This window comes from Falco cherrug, chromosome 9, assembly GCF_023634085.1.
Source record: "Falco cherrug isolate bFalChe1 chromosome 9, bFalChe1.pri, whole genome shotgun sequence".
In the NCBI taxonomy this organism is placed as follows: Eukaryota; Metazoa; Chordata; class Aves; order Falconiformes; family Falconidae; genus Falco; species Falco cherrug.
The window spans coordinates 7,599,360-7,613,776 of NC_073705.1; the positions used below are offsets into that span (position 1 = coordinate 7,599,360).

At 53.8% G+C, this 14,417-nt stretch overlaps 1 protein-coding gene across 2 annotated transcripts; it reads left to right on the top strand.

The window, feature by feature from the left end:
* The first annotated feature begins 636 nt into the window (after window positions 1–636).
* Window positions 637–13,223, top strand: AIF1L (allograft inflammatory factor 1 like). 2 transcript variants are annotated; one of them, XM_055720816.1, is made up of 6 exons: window positions 637–792; window positions 5,692–5,758; window positions 8,762–8,803; window positions 9,958–10,120; window positions 11,720–11,846; window positions 12,753–13,223. In XM_055720816.1, exons 1-5 carry the CDS (start codon window positions 715–717, stop codon window positions 11,805–11,807), a joined length of 438 nt encoding a protein of 145 aa, XP_055576791.1. In that variant the 5' UTR covers window positions 637–714; the 3' UTR covers window positions 11,808–11,846; window positions 12,753–13,223. The 2 variants fall into 2 exon arrangements, with proteins under 2 accessions (XP_055576791.1, XP_055576790.1); XM_055720815.1 differs by having other exon boundaries at window positions 11,720–13,223.
* Window positions 13,224–14,417: the final 1,194 nt, after the last annotated feature.

Genomic DNA, 14,417 nt, shown 5'->3' on the forward strand with positions numbered 1-14,417 from the left:
TGGCTGCGCTTCCTGCTTTCTCAAAGATCAGAGGCAGCTGCACCCGCGGTTAAGGGCAGCTGGCTCTGGGGTGGTGTGGGGAAACCGCCTGACAACTCTGCTAAAACCCGCTTTAGTTCAGGCTTTTTAAAAAAGGTGTCTAGCTGAGCTTGCAAGGGGGTTGGAGGGAGCTGAGTGCAACCGCCCACACGAGATCCTGGCCAGGACAAGCACCGGTCACGCCTGTCCCTTTTGCCGGCGGTTCGTGCTCAGCCGACACCGACTGGCAAGCGCTTGTGCTTCATCACTGCCCACGGCAGTGCCCGGGGGGGCAGCGCAGGGGATGCCGAGGGCGCACCCGCCCCGGGGGTGGCAGTGGAGCGGAGCCCGAGCGTACCCCGGAGCCGCAGCCGCTGTGCAGGGCGAGCGGTGCGCGCTAGAGGGAGACCGGTCCGGCCCGGCACGGCCCGGCTCGGCCGTCGAGGGTGCCGCTCCGCTGCTTCCCCACCTTGCTCCGGACCCTGCAGTTCCCCAGGGAGAGCCCGCCCGGCCGCCTGCACCTCCCCTCCCCCCACCGCCGGAGGAGCGGCCCGCAGCGGGGCGGGCATTCCCGGCCAGCGGGGCGGGGAAGGGGTTAACGGTGGGGGCGGAGGGCCCGGCCCGGCCCGGCTTGGCCCGGCCCGGCCCTGCCCGCCCCTACTTAAGGCGGCGGCGGGCGCGGGGCGGCTCTGGGAGATGGCGGCTCCGCGCCGGCCGAGCGGTGGGGGGCTGCGGCGGGCTCCGCAGGACGGGCGGCTGGAGGAGATCAACAAGGTGGGGCTGGGGTCGGCCCGACCCGACCCTTGCGGGGGCAGCCCCCGGGGGTGGCTCGGAGGGCTCCGAGGGGCGGGGTGGGGCGGGGGGCGGCTCAGCCGGTTGCCCGGCAGGGCGGGGGGATGCGGCGGGGCCGGCGGGGGGGAGGCGGGAGCCGGCTGGGCAGGTGGAGCCCCCCCTCACCCCCCCGCCTTTGCCGGTGCCCCCCTCGGAGCGAAGCCCGGCTCGGGGGCTCGGCGGGGGTTTGCTCTCCAGCCCCTCTGCCCCTGTGTCGCTCTCGCAGGGGGTCGTCCCCCTCCGCAGCCCGGCGGGCGGCTGTGCCGGGGGATGCTCCGTGTCCCGCTGCCATGGAAGTCCCTTTGGGAACGTGCCCCAGCCAGAATGGGAGCTATTGTTCTCCCGGGGGGCTTCAGCCTCCCCTCCGCCGTCTTGAGCGCTTCCCTTTCCCCTGCCAGGAGCAAGAAGTTGCTGCTGCTCGGAAGAGCTGACTCAAGCCTTTCTAGTTTCTTAATTGCGCTGGGTGCGTGGGGAACCCAGGATGGTTGGATGTCCCACAAGCCTTGGGCAGGGGGAATAGCAGCTCGTGGATTAGTGCAAAGTACGCTGGGCTGCGTGCCCTTCATGCCAGGGTCAGGCAAGGTCCTTTCCCCGGAGCTTCGGGCTTGCCCCGTCCCTTGCTTGGCAGGGCCTGTGGGGCAGCTCCGTTGGCGTCCCTCCCGGCCAAGAGCTGTTCTGAGGGTGAAAAGAAGATTTTAACCTTGAAACAATCAACGGTGGGATTTCTAGAGTCGTTTCTAGGTGGTTTGGGTGGTCAGTTGCTGATGTAGCCAGTGGCATCTTGGTGTTACAGGTGGTGAAATGGAGTTGCTACACAAGATGAAAGCCTGGAAGAGCCGGTGGGCTTGCCTTGCCCTCATGTTAACTGGGCTGTGAAAAGTGCCAATGCATCCCCCCAGGCAGGGCTGAGACAGCGGAGGTGAAGTTTATGTAGGTCACTGGAAAGGGTATTGCATCATTAGAAACCAGAAGGTGCTGTGGAATAAGAGTGGAAAAAGAGGTGCTGCGGCATAAGGTGTAGGATAAGAGCACTTGGCTGAAAAGTGCCTTTGAAGCCTGCTGTTTGAAGGCAGGCATGAGGCACCCTGCGCCCAAGAGGCGCACCCGTGGGTCTAACACATCCCCCATAGCTAAGGTGGTGTTTCCCCTTGGGCTGGGGAAGAAGGAAATGTATTGTACCTATCGCTGCAGTTTCTGCTGCTCCAGAGCTGTCCTCCAGCATCACTCCAGCAGGATGGATATGTGATCCTTCAGCTGGTAGGAGCCATAGGACTGAGTCTGGAAAGCCGTGCTTCCCGGGACACTGCTGATGGGACACTGCTGTGCCCCAGGGCTGGGGGCTTGTCCTCCCACACAGGGGACAGGCTCCTATCTCCCCTAAGCAGCCATCAGTTCTGGCAGGCTTTTTCTCTGGGTGAGGTTTGGATGACAAAAATGAAACAAGCTACATAACTTCCCACTGATGGAGGTGGGAGCTGCTTGTTTGTGTCCTTGCTGTTGGCTCAGTGCTAGGAGAAGGGATTTGAGCAGCTAGAAATCAAGCCGCAGATAGCACAGGTAGCAGCTGCCCACGGATCCTGAGAAGCCATTGCGCTGTAGCGGCTCTGGGCAGCAAACCCCCTGCTGCTGGGCTTTGCCAGCTCTGTGCGGGGGGGGGGGGGGGGGGGGGGGGGGGGGGGGGCGGGGAGGGAATTTGCTGTGAGCGGGTGTGCAGCAAGCAGCTCAGGTCTCCTTGTGACACAAACTGATAGGTAAACCTGGGCTGATAACTGTGGCTGGAGCCAAGGAGGGGGTTTCCTGAGCCTCAGGGCTGCAAACCAGTAAAGGGCTCCTAATAAAACCTATCAGTCCAAATTCCTATCGGGCCTAATCTCATTGTCTCATCCTAACACTTAGCTCCCTCCCACCCTGTTTTCCTGGCTGGTTTTCTACCCCAGAGCTCTTGCTGGGATAAGGGTCTTTGGCAGGCAGCGTCCTGAGTGCACATGTGCTGCTGAAGGACAGCTGAGTCCTAGCATTGAATTCTCTCTTCCAGCCTGAAATGCTCATCTGGGATCCCCTCTTGGCCATTCCCCTCTTCCTGGGGAATGGCAATCACATTGTTCAGCCTCGTGCATCAAGGTGGCAAGTCTAATCCCACACAGATTAATTTCAACCTAGTTTTACCCTCTAATGCGCGGGGCTGTGGGGAAGGAATTCGGCTGCCGAGGAAGCATCCCTCAGCTGCTTCCCAGCCCCAGCAGGCAGGGTGGCTGGCATGGACCACTTCAGCAGCTGCCAGTTGGAGCTACCTTTCTGGGGAGCGAGGAAGGATCTGGCTTTGTTCAGATTGTCTTGCAGGTAGCTGGGACTTGTGTGGCTGTATTTATTGGCTTAGAAAAGTCTCTCTGCCCAAGAAAGGCTGTTTAGGGCAGGAGCTGGGGAGAGGCTGATGCTTATTAAGCAGTTCTTATTATTAGAACATGCCCCTTAAAATGGGAGCTTTAGCAAAAGGCTCTAGGAGGAACTTCAGCCACTTGGGCTGAGCCTGAGTCACTGGCCCTGGGGACTGAATTCCTGTGTACTATTGTGAGTGTTTGCCTTATCGCAGTCACAGCCCGGCTCACTTACAATGTGGAGGGCGGAATGCCTTTGAAATACGCTCTCCTGTTGCTTCCTTTGGTCTGGAGCAGAGCTGTGATTCTGTTGTGCTGTCCAGTTCCCCTCCAGCTGGAATGCAAGGGGACTGGGTCCTAGGTGTGGGCACAGTGTCACCCATCCTGCTCTCGTACCGTGCTGCCAGGGGCTGTTGGATCCCTGGGCACCTGTCCCTCAGCCATAGTGTACGGATGGAGCGTTCCCTTTGGTCTTCACCATTTCCGTGCTGTTTCACTGTATTGCTCTGGGACCAAGCTCTGCTCTCGCATCCCCTGTCCTGCTGGTGGGTGGAAGCTGTCTGCTGCTCCTGCAGAGCAGGAATGAAGCCGTGACCTGGGCGATGCTCTGGCCTTGTTCTGGTTCTCAGTGGTGTTTGGCGAGTTTCTTCTACACAGGCTATTCAGTGGCAATGGCAGTAGGTAACACTACTCCTCTCTGGTGATTTCTGCTGCTGCCTGAGCCCAGGTCTCAAAGCAGAATTGGGCCCTTTGTGTTGGGCAGGCAAATGATACCCCTGGATAGAAATTACTGAGATAAATGAAATTGAGTTGGCGAAGGAGAGCTAAAGAAGGAACTGGGAACATTGCTTTTCACCACAGTTCTCAATTTGAGTTGGTGACCATGGTGATAAGGGAAGTCTGTGTCACGCTGGTTTAGTGGGCATGGTCTCTGGTGTCCCGTCTGGAGTTTGTGAAGTGGGAGGAGGGGATGGTAGTCACTTCTGTCCTAGTGAACTTCTTAAAAAAAACTTAGTTCAGCTGTAGATAAAAGACCTGCCAAAGCAGTGGTTAACTGGCAGTAAAGGTCTGAAGCATTTGGACTCCTGGGGCAGGTTCCCCTGTCCCAGCAAGGAAGAAGGGAGTAACTCCAGGTGTGTGGGCTGGAGGGGTCTGGAGCACATGCTGCAGGGTTAGGGTGGCAGGCAGCGGACAAGGCCTGGGGCTGGCTGTGGCAGCAGGAACCAGGCATTGGTTTGGGGCTGGAGTGCTTCTGGAGCTGGCACAGCAGCCAGGCTGGCACGGCTCATCACTCCTGGGGACAGCTGCTTTCAGTCTTCCTTCTGGAAGAAGTGAGAATGCTCTGGAAGCTGGAGGACATTTGGGTTACTGATGGCTGCGGGGACCTCCTGCAGTTCTGATGACCTAGTGCCTGCAGTTGGGGCTTCTTTGGCATGGGTGGTCTCATTCATCAGAAGTGATGCTGCCCCAGTACTACCAGTGCCAGAGGTCAGAGTCTTTTGGCGACCCCCTCCTGCCTTCCTCATGAGCATGGGGGATAGTGGTGAGGAACACGTGCCCAGAGTAGGGAACAGCCTCAGCCCTCTATCCACTCTAACCCTGGGAGGGGTTTTATCCTGGACAGGCCATGCGTAAGCTGTGCAGATGTTAATGATTTCTACACTGAAGAATGTGGTGTTGTTGCTGAACACAGATCGGTCATTAAGCTGTGCTGGGCTTGCTGGAGCTAGGCGGTGTGGGAGGGTAGAGACAGGAGCAAGACCCTGCTGCTCGCAGCTGTGGGGGGGTGTTGCTGGCAAGGCATAGCAGTAGAGCTGGCTGTGCAAGTTGTGGTCTGTTCTTTTGGGTACGTGAAGGTTTTTGAGGTGGGGCTAGGGACAAGTGACCAGAAGTGACCCAGAATTTCCTCTCCAGCCTGAGCAGGGTAGGGGGAAAAATGGAGAGACAGTCTGAGAGAGCGAGAGCCTGTTTCTTACCCCAAAATACCTGTCCTCTCTTGGGTGCATGATGGTCTGTGAACTTCCCTGGTTCTATTTGCTAGCCCTCAGAGGCTATCCAAGAGTTTGAAACCTGAATTGGAATGCTTTTTGCAAGGACTAGGAGCCCTTGCTGGGAATAGGTGCCCAGTCCATGTGCTGTGCTTGCTAAAGCAGAGATGTGAGGAGCTGAAACCTTGGGTGAGCAAGAAGAGGGGGTTTCATGCTGTTATTCCGAAGGTACGTGGGTTCCAGTCCTCCCTCAAGCTGTTGGTGGGAAACCTGAGACTCCACAGGCATTCCTCGTGCACTGGAATGTTAATGACAAGGTGTGGAGGGATTCAGCCCATTTTCAAGCCTCCTCACGCTGTTGCTCAGATGTGGCACTCTGGGAGCTGCGTAGGTCTTCTGGGTAATGCTGCGTTCGTACGTGCCCTCTAGGGTGTTTGCCCTTGTATCTTTAACCTTGGGGATATTTTTTTCTGTTTTAGGAATTTCTCTGTGACCCAAAGTTCAGTGATGAAGAAGATCTGGAGGAGAAGCTGGCAGTGTTCAAAGGTGAGAACTGGAGGGTTTCCCTGTTCTTTCTGTCTATTTGCTCTGGACAGATTATTCTCCTCAGCACTTGGATTTTACCAGCCTGAGACTGTCAACCAAATACAGGTGACTGAGCTGGGATGGATGCCTCCCCCTTGCTTGTGGGACTCGCTGAAACTCCCGGGAGAGATGGTTTTCCCACATGAGCTTTTGCACTTCGCCCACTTGCAGGGCAGGGACGTGTCACTCTGTAGATATCCTGCCTGGCGGCTGCTATTACTGCAAAACCTGCTGCGTGGGCAAAATGCTGGGGAGCAGCAAAGGAGGATGGTTTCTGTGCGGTTACCTAGGCAAGCTAGCTGGCATAATGGACGATGTAGTAGTTGGACTTTTTTTTTTTTTTTTCAGTGAGTAGGAGAACCTCTTCCCACGGAGCAGAGGTCTCAGCTGCTTCCTGAAGGAGTTGGGGACTTTCCCCAAAAGCTTCTTCAGTCTGTTCTGGTCCTTCCTGAGCCCCTTTGTACCAGAAGCAACAGCAGCAGTGTGTCTCTAGTCCTGGCCAAAGCCTAACTCCACTGGGTCAGCAGATATGGGCTTAGGTTTGGGCCATTTGCTGGGATCAGGGCATAGAGAACAGCTGAAAAACCTGGCGTCCTCTGGAGCTTGTCCCCAAAGTGGTTACAGGACAAGATTTGGCAGGGCTGTTCTGGGTGCATCCACTTTCTCGCCAAGCAGTGGCTGAAGGCAGTTGAGCAAACATGCCTTCTGCGTCACACCACCCTCGGGGTTTGTCCTCAGCCTGGCTCTAACCAAATAACACCTGACCTTGCTTCCATTTCAGGCATTGTCCGCTATTTCCCTTTGGATTTTGGCTTTGCAATCCAGCATGGAAGAAGCTGGCTGGGGTTTTGTGATCCCTTACCCTGCTGGGCACAGAGGATCCTCCTGTGCTCTTGGTTCTTTTTCTGTTTCCTTTTGTGCGGCTTTGGCTTTTGGCTGCAGCCCCGCATTATTTTTCCCATCACAATCGGGGCTCTTCAAACATTGCAACTGTAGGTCACAGGCGCAGAATTCCCTGTAACGAGAGCCTTTGGCATCTCTTCCCACTGCCTCGTGAGTTTGCCTCCGTGGCCTGTCCCGCTCTCCAACGCCTCTTCTGGCTCCCCCAACAATCGGCTCATTGTGTGATGATGGGGGGAGTGTTTCTTTTCTGCCGTCCTTCCCGCTGGCCTCCCCAGCCGGGCCCGGGGAGCCCCTGTCCAGTGTTTGTGTAAATGCATTTGTGAGGGGAGGGACCACGCGTGGTTTTGCCCCGCCAGATCCCTGCAGCTGGGATGGGAGGGAAAGACGAACGCTTGAGCCGAGGCTTAGAGCATGATGATGTAAAGCTGCCTCTGTTCTCTGCGCTTTTGGCTAAGTGTCAGCTGAGAAGAAAAGAAAACATGCTGGGCACAGACATGGCAGAGCAGGGGAGTTTGTGTCCCTGAGCACATGCTGCGGTGCTGACCCCTGCCCAGAGAGGCAGCAGTTCATTTGCACAAGGTGGTTATGGTGGGGCAGAGCACGGGGAGAGCCAGTTCCACATCAAGCAGTGCTTTGGCCCCCTAAGCACGTGTGTGACAGCCCCAATTGCATCTAGGATGGGTTGCTTAATGCTTGAAGGGAGATGTTTATTCCTGCCTGAAGCATGAACAGCTTTGGTTTGTCCTGTAGGTCTGTCCTGGTCAGCTCACAAGAGCGGTAATCCACCAGCTGAGACCCAGGTGAAGGCGTGCCAGGCCATTCCTCTGCCTCCTGCCCCTACCTGCCCATCACTTTGGAGCCTTCCCAGGACCTGTCCTTCTGAAGCAATGTGTGAAATAGCCACTTTTCCCTTTGGCTACTTAAATTAGTGTGCCACTTCATGCTCACCTGCTTACTGGTGTCCTGGAGCAGAAGCAAAAGGTCTTTCCCCTTGGCGGGGAAAGGAGCAGCCTGGGAGATCTCACTTAATTTGAGTCCTCGGAGGCGGTTCAGGGGAGTGAGTGCTAACTGCAGGGCAAGCGGAGATTTCTCCAGTTCTGCGCAGATGGATGGTGGCAGCAGGCACCTTGCTTTTTTCATTTAGCAGAACCGAGGTGATTGGGGGGTGGAGGGGGGGAGAGCACCCTGTGGTGCTAGGAGCTATGTGGTCTGTAAGACAGACAAATCCTTGCCTGAAGAGCTTAAAGGCTAAATGGGGAACAGCTGGTGGGGGAGAGGGGGGGTAGGAAGCACAGGTGTGCCACTCCAGAGGTCAGAGGCAGCAGAGGACTGAAATCCTGATTTTTCTAACTCAAATCGATGCTCTGTCTGTCACAGCATGTGAGGGTTTTTTCCTGCAAAGATAATCAGACCTTCTTGAGCAGGCTCTGCCTTTCTCTGTAGATGCTGGAGTTGCCCAATTCAGCAATGTTTGACAGCAAGCTGGAAGGACACGCAACCTGCTCTAGCATAACTGTTCCCTAGGCATGTCCTTGGCTTCACCCTCTTGATGTGGCCCTTGAGCATCTCTCCTGGCAGGTGCTGCTCGGGTAGTTCAGTGAGTGTTGGGAGGACTGTAGAGTCTGTCCCTTGCTATTGCAGGCAATGACGTCATTTAATCCCCCTCCCAATCCGATCAAGCTTCATCTTGGGAGCGCTCAGGGTTTTGTTTTCCTTGCTACTCCTTCTGGGATGCTGTTCCAGAGCTTTGTTTTTCTGGCTGGAAACCTTTTAATGTTATTCATGGCTAGCTGATACCTTGTTCTCATGCCAATGTTTTTCTTCAGCTTAAATGAAAAGCAGCTACAATTAAAGAGCACTTAACTTTAGGGCCCTGGAATTGAGAAGAGGGTGCTAAAACCAGATCTTGAGATGGTTTCCCTCTCTGAACTGTTTGTGTTCAGCAGTATATTAATCTTTTCCTCAAACCTTTTGTTTCATTGTTCTCAGCAGACAGTGCTCCAAAGCCCTGCATACCCCCTGCTCTAGCATCCTGCTAACTTACTTCTGTGTCTCTTCCAGAGAAGTACATGGAGTTTGACCTGAACAACCAAGGCGAGATTGGTGAGTGACTCTGAGGGATGCTGGGCTGGAAGAGCACCTGCTGAGGTGGTGTCTGCTGCTGTATGTGCTGCTTCCCTCTGCACTTGTGTTGCTGAGGAGGAAAACCTGCAGGCTTTTCCTGTGTCCAGCCTTGCCCAGACCTTGATTGCCAGCCAGGGGCTTCCTTGGCTCTCCAGCCCCTGCCTCTTGGCTTCCTCAGTCTCCCCTCACCTGCTTCAAGATCTAAGCTCTTCTCAGTCCTCTTCCCCTTCTAAGTTTCTGCTTAGCTCCTCCACTTCTTTCTGCTCTAAATACTTCTTTGGGTTTTTTTCTTCTCCCTTTTGTCCACTGAGGTTTTCTTCTCAATCCTCAGCATCTGGGAATGCTGGGAAGCTGCAGGGCTTGGACAATCGTGGGTTTTGCCTGGCTTGAGGCAGAAGCTGTATAAAACCATGAGCACTTCTTGTGCAGAGAAGCAGTTTGCTTTGCTGGGAGGGGAGTGGGGGAATCGGGGACTTGGGTGTGAGTCTGGCTCAGCTGAGCAGCCCTGGTTTGGGCCCAGAAAACACCAGTTACATATAGACCCAGCCTTCTACAGGCTTGGAGCTGCTGCTGAAGTGTAATCATTCGCATGTTGTGCCCTTCCAGGAGCCTGTGCCTCATTCCCCTCCTCCACTAGTCCTCCAGCCGGAGGAGGCCTGCCTCGGGGCTGCTCTGCTTCCCTTCCAGAGGGCAGGGAAGGGGCCACAGGTCTCAGCTGGAAATGGAAGGAAATGGCCTGTGTTGATGGCAGGGGAGCCTGCTCCCCACCGCCTGTTTGTCTCTGCTTTAACCCCGGTGTTATTTCCCTCTTCCCCCAACCTTGTGATTCTTGGCACCACGCTCTGAGCTAGAGAGCTGTGTCCCCACGTGTTCTCTGGAGCACTTGGAGAGTTGTCCTGTGTTCTGGGTGTGTGGTGCTTTTATCTTGAGCTGCACAAATGGCAAGTGAGGCTCCGTACCAGGCGGTACAGCAGCAAGCTGTACAGGAAGGCTTCTCTGGGCTTTCAGCAACAGTTTAATGCTGTCAGCCCCAGGGTCTGCAGGTGAGGTGGGAACTCATGCTGGTGTTCCTGGGGTTGGTCTGTGCTCAGTGTGGTCACCTCTCGACAGCACCGACTGCCTTGCTCTTGCAGATTTGATGTCTGTCAAAAGGATGATGGAGAAGATGGGAGCTCCAAAGACCCACCTAGAACTGAAGAAGATGATCTCTGAGGTGACTGGAGGAGTTAGCGAGACCATCTCATACCAGGATTTTGTCAATGTGATGCTTGGGAAACGCTCTGCTGTGCTTAAACTGTGAGTGTCCCTGGGAGGGAGTGGGGGAGGCATGGGTCCTGAGCTGGTGTGTTGGGGGAGCTGAGAAGCAGGAGCTGTTCTGCCCGGTGGAGATGGAGGTGTGCATGATTGGTGTTTGTGGAGTGGAGACAAACACTTGTGAAGGGGTAGTTTACAGAGAGATGTGGAGGGGTGTATATGCCCATGTCTAGGCTACGCAGTGGTGAACGCTCACAGCAGAGCTGCATGCTGTGCAATATCACCGGCTTCCTCCTCTGTGCTCCATGTGGAGCAATTCTCCTTTCCCAAGGGTGTGCAGGCACTCAGCACCGCAGGACTTCTTCCCCTCCCTTTCCTGTGGCTCCTGCTGGCTTTGGGGACACGGGCTTGCCTTGTGAATGGTGGCAGGACTTGAGTGGTGAATGATGGTCCTGCCAACACCAGCAGTGCTGGCTCTGATTTCCCACAGGATGCTCCCTCCCTGCCTGATTTTTGGAGAGACTGGCAGTAGGTGGAGACAGGACACATGCTTGAAACAGCTGGCTTGTGCTGGGAGTGGTACTGGCTGCCAGCACTAGCCTCCCACGGCCCTCTCTGCCCTCTTGACAGGGCTCTGAAAGTCCTGCTGTAACAAATGGCTTCCAAACACTTGCTTGGCTCCATCTCCGCCCCATTGAAGCTTGGCTTTTTCTTTCATAGCCACAGAGGCTGGCTCTGCTTTTGTGTCTAACCACCGTGAATAGAAGCTGCTCCTCTCCAACCTCCTTACCTTTTTTTTTTTTTTTTTTTTTTTGAAGGCAGCTTTAGAAACACAGCCAACTTTTAGGGCAGGTTGGGAGGAAGAATCTTGTGCCTGCCTCCCACATGGTCCCTCTAAGTCAGTACGTGCATCCCTGTTCCTCCTTTCTTTCTCCCTAGAAGCAGGCTGAGCCTGCAGCCTGTCCCATATCTTCCATCCTTCCTCCCAACTGCAGTAGCTTTCACAGATGGGTCCCTTCTCTTGCTAACAGATGCCCTATTGTCTGTTGGACTCTTTAAAGCAGGAGCAGAAATGTAAAACTTGTCCCAAGAGCAGTGCAGTCCTTTGATCCAGCGTGGCAGCTGGCATTCCCAGCGTAGCTGCAGTCCTCAGGGAGGAAGACAGTGCTAGTGGTTGTAAAATGCTTGGGATTCTTCTAGCCAGTGCCTTGCTCCTTGCCTCTGGCCTCTTCTCTGGCTATAATTGCTGTTGCTTGCTTGGTGTTGACTTTTGAATGTTCTGCTGTGTGGTTATGTACAAGGTGGGCCAGGGATGGTATTTGCTTTTATGCATCAGGAGCCCTTGGCATGCAGTGTTCCCAGGGGATTTTGGAACTGGCTGTCTAAATAAAACATGCTAATCCTCTGGGGTCTGAGAGAAAAACCAGTAGAGGCTTTGGGAACCCAATCCTGGAAGCTGCTGGAAAAGCAGAGCTGCCTGCCAGGCTGGCAGCACTGCCCTCTGGCTTTCCCTCCTCTCTTAATTATCAGATGCCCTTTGCATAGGAGGCAGATGCTGGTTTTCAGCAGATAATCCCACCCCCAATGATGGGTAAAGATGCACCTCCTTTTTTCATTGGTATTATCTGTTGTGTTTTGCAGGGTCATGATGTTTGAAGGAAAAGCCAATGAAAGCAACCCAAAACCTTCTGGGCCGCCTCCAGAGAGAGACATAGCCAGCCTCCCTTGAAGAGGATGGGCTGAAAAATTCGCACTGTTTGCTTTGCTGGTCTGTAACAGAGGTTACCTGTGCTTTGTTACTCTTCATTGTGGACAGTCCTAGTTTTCAACTAACCTGCCTTAGAGGAACAGCAAGGGAAGCTGGAGACCTCCAGCTCATGTCTTACTGCTGCATCCGTTAGCCAACTTGATTTGTTAGACAGAAGCTGTAGCACCAAGTGTAATGTGAGACAAAAAAAAAAAAAAAATCCTGTGATCTTACTCTTTCCTCTGCTTTTTCTGCATTTCTCAGACAAGGAGCTACTTTCCTCCCAGTGTATGGATTCAGAGCTGTGCTTGTCGTGACAGGTTCCTAAAGGGCCTTGCTGCCAGACATTGAGCATTTATCTGGCAAAGCCCCTGACAGCAGCTTTGGGTGCAAAGAAATAAGTGCCTTCTCTGCTCCATCCTACGCTTCCTGACTTTGGACTAGTTCTTCCCTTCCTGACCTCACCAAAACAAGTCAGGTTCCCACCTCTGTGGCCTAGGTGTGTGCTGGGTGAACGTGGGAAGGCGCAGAGGTCTGCTTTGCAGGGTCTTTAGCTTGGAGGTGGGCTTGGCTGCCTGCAGGGACAGCTGCTGCCCACTCCATGGGCTCATCCTGCAGTCAGGTCTCAGTGGGTCCAACACCAGCCACTGTGAGCGAGAATGATTAAAGCTAGCTTAGGGGCCCCCTTCTTGATAAGCGTCTACTTGGATCTCATCAGGAGCGTCACCTCTGAATGGGTGGCTCAGTTGTGCCCATCGAGTGCAGGAACAAGCCTGCTGTTACGCCTTTGCAGCCCCTCAGGAAGGCCTAGGAGAAATGAAACCTTCAGGTGAAAGAAGCTGGGTGACTAAACAGTGAGCCCTGCCAGACCAGTTGCAGACAAGGATCTGTCCTCATGTGGCTGCTTTGTCCCTCTGATTTTTGCAGACCTCCGTGTGTGTTTCAGCTTGGTCCCTGGGGACTGTCAGGCACGCTTTCCTCATGGACAAGCCCTCAAGTCTGCAAAATAAGAATGGCTGTAAGTGTGGAGTATGAGCTGGGATCCAGACGCAGCTGGGACTCTGCTGTCCACGTTCTGGTTACTGTGGTGATTCTTGCTCCATATACAATTTCTGGAATCCAGATGTTGCTCTCTGACCTTTCCGTACTCTTTTCTTAAATGTTCTTGGCAGCTTTTAACTTTTTTAAATCATGGTTTAATAAATACATTTTTAAAGGAAATACAGATGATTAACTTTACTAGGCTGATTATTCCTGCCAAAGGCTGCATTTTTAAATAAAAAAAGAAAATCTCACTACTGTTTGCATGAAAACCAAAACTGTAATGGAGAGAAAAATTATGAGCAAAAGCAGCACCAGTCTACTTTAAGGACTGAAAATAAATCTTTTGAAGCTACACTGTGTGTCAGTGTATTTAGTTTAGCTCCCCTAAAGCTTGGTCCATATGATTGGTTGCAGATAAAGTGAGCTGGTTTCAAAGTCTGTTAATATAAACCCTTAACTAGATCCTAGATATAAGTTTGGACTGTCTTGATCTGATCTTTATCTGTAATAACTGGCTGAGTGCCATGGAGTTGGTGTTATAAAATGCAAATGAGAGGCCGCCTCCTGAAACCTTGTTTTCTTTTTCTTTTTGATTTGCTTAAAGCAAGCAGGTGGTGGTGCTTGTTTTAAGGAGTAACTTCTTTATCAAGAGCACACACTTGTAATGCTTCTTTCAAAAGAGTATATTTTTTTTTCCATCCTCTGCTCTTGAAGCAATTGCCTGAGGTTCTTGTCTGATGTGAGTTATCAAAATAGAGACCAGGCTTCCTGGGGGAATGACTGGGTATGCTTTTTCCTGTGTATTCCTCAAAAGGACAGAATTGCCCTTAGATCACAGCCCTATGTCTGCTTGCTGCTGCCTGTTAGCCTCTGGGAATGCACCTGCTTTTCTGGGCTACATGTATTTAGGCTGTTCAGTTAGAAAATAAAGGGAGCATATTACACAAGGGAAATTTGGATGTGGTTTGCCACAGTTCAGAGCACTGCCCAAAGCCATCGCTGCTTTTGTCTTGGTGGAAATCATTGTCCTTCTGGTCCTGGAAAAAAAGAGAATCACAATCTGCTAGAGTTGGAAACAGCCTTTCTCAGCGCGTCCTTGCCCCTGCAGGGCTAAGTGCTAAGGTGATGCACTCCCCTGTGCTGGCACTCCGAGTGGGGACTGAACCCCCCTGATCTGAGGCAGGAGGGAGCAAGGAACTTGAGTCCTGCTGTAACCAAAAAAGCACACACTGCTCTGGTGGGGCCCTGGAGCTCGATAAGGCTGTTCCTGCTCACGGAGCTTCCATGTTTCCAGCTCAACCATACATAACTTGAAGGGACCAACCCCAAGCACTGGACCATGCACTGCCACTGCAGCCCATGCTGAGGGTGTAGGACTGGCTTAGAGCTGTGGCAATACGGGGCCTCTGCTGTGGAAAACGCACCGAAGCCCCTTGCCAGGGGCTGGTGGGCAAGGTGGAGCAGGTGCCTGCTAGCCCTCACCATCGCGCAGCTGGGACAGCACCAGCTGCCAGGCCCAGCCCCTCATGCCAGCCTCAGCTCAGCCCC

Excerpts from the sequence above, each read along its gene's own strand:
- AIF1L (XM_055720815.1), top strand. The coding sequence starts at position 715 with ATGGCGGCTCCGCGCCGGCCGAGCGGTGGGGGGCTGCGGCGGGCTCCG. Across the intron at positions 793-5,691 it reads GGCTGGAGGAGATCAACAAG|GAATTTCTCTGTGACCCAAA; the intron begins GTGGGGCTGGGG and ends TTTCTGTTTTAG. Across the intron at positions 10,121-11,719 it reads CGCTCTGCTGTGCTTAAACT|GGTCATGATGTTTGAAGGAA; the intron begins GTGAGTGTCCCT and ends TGTGTTTTGCAG.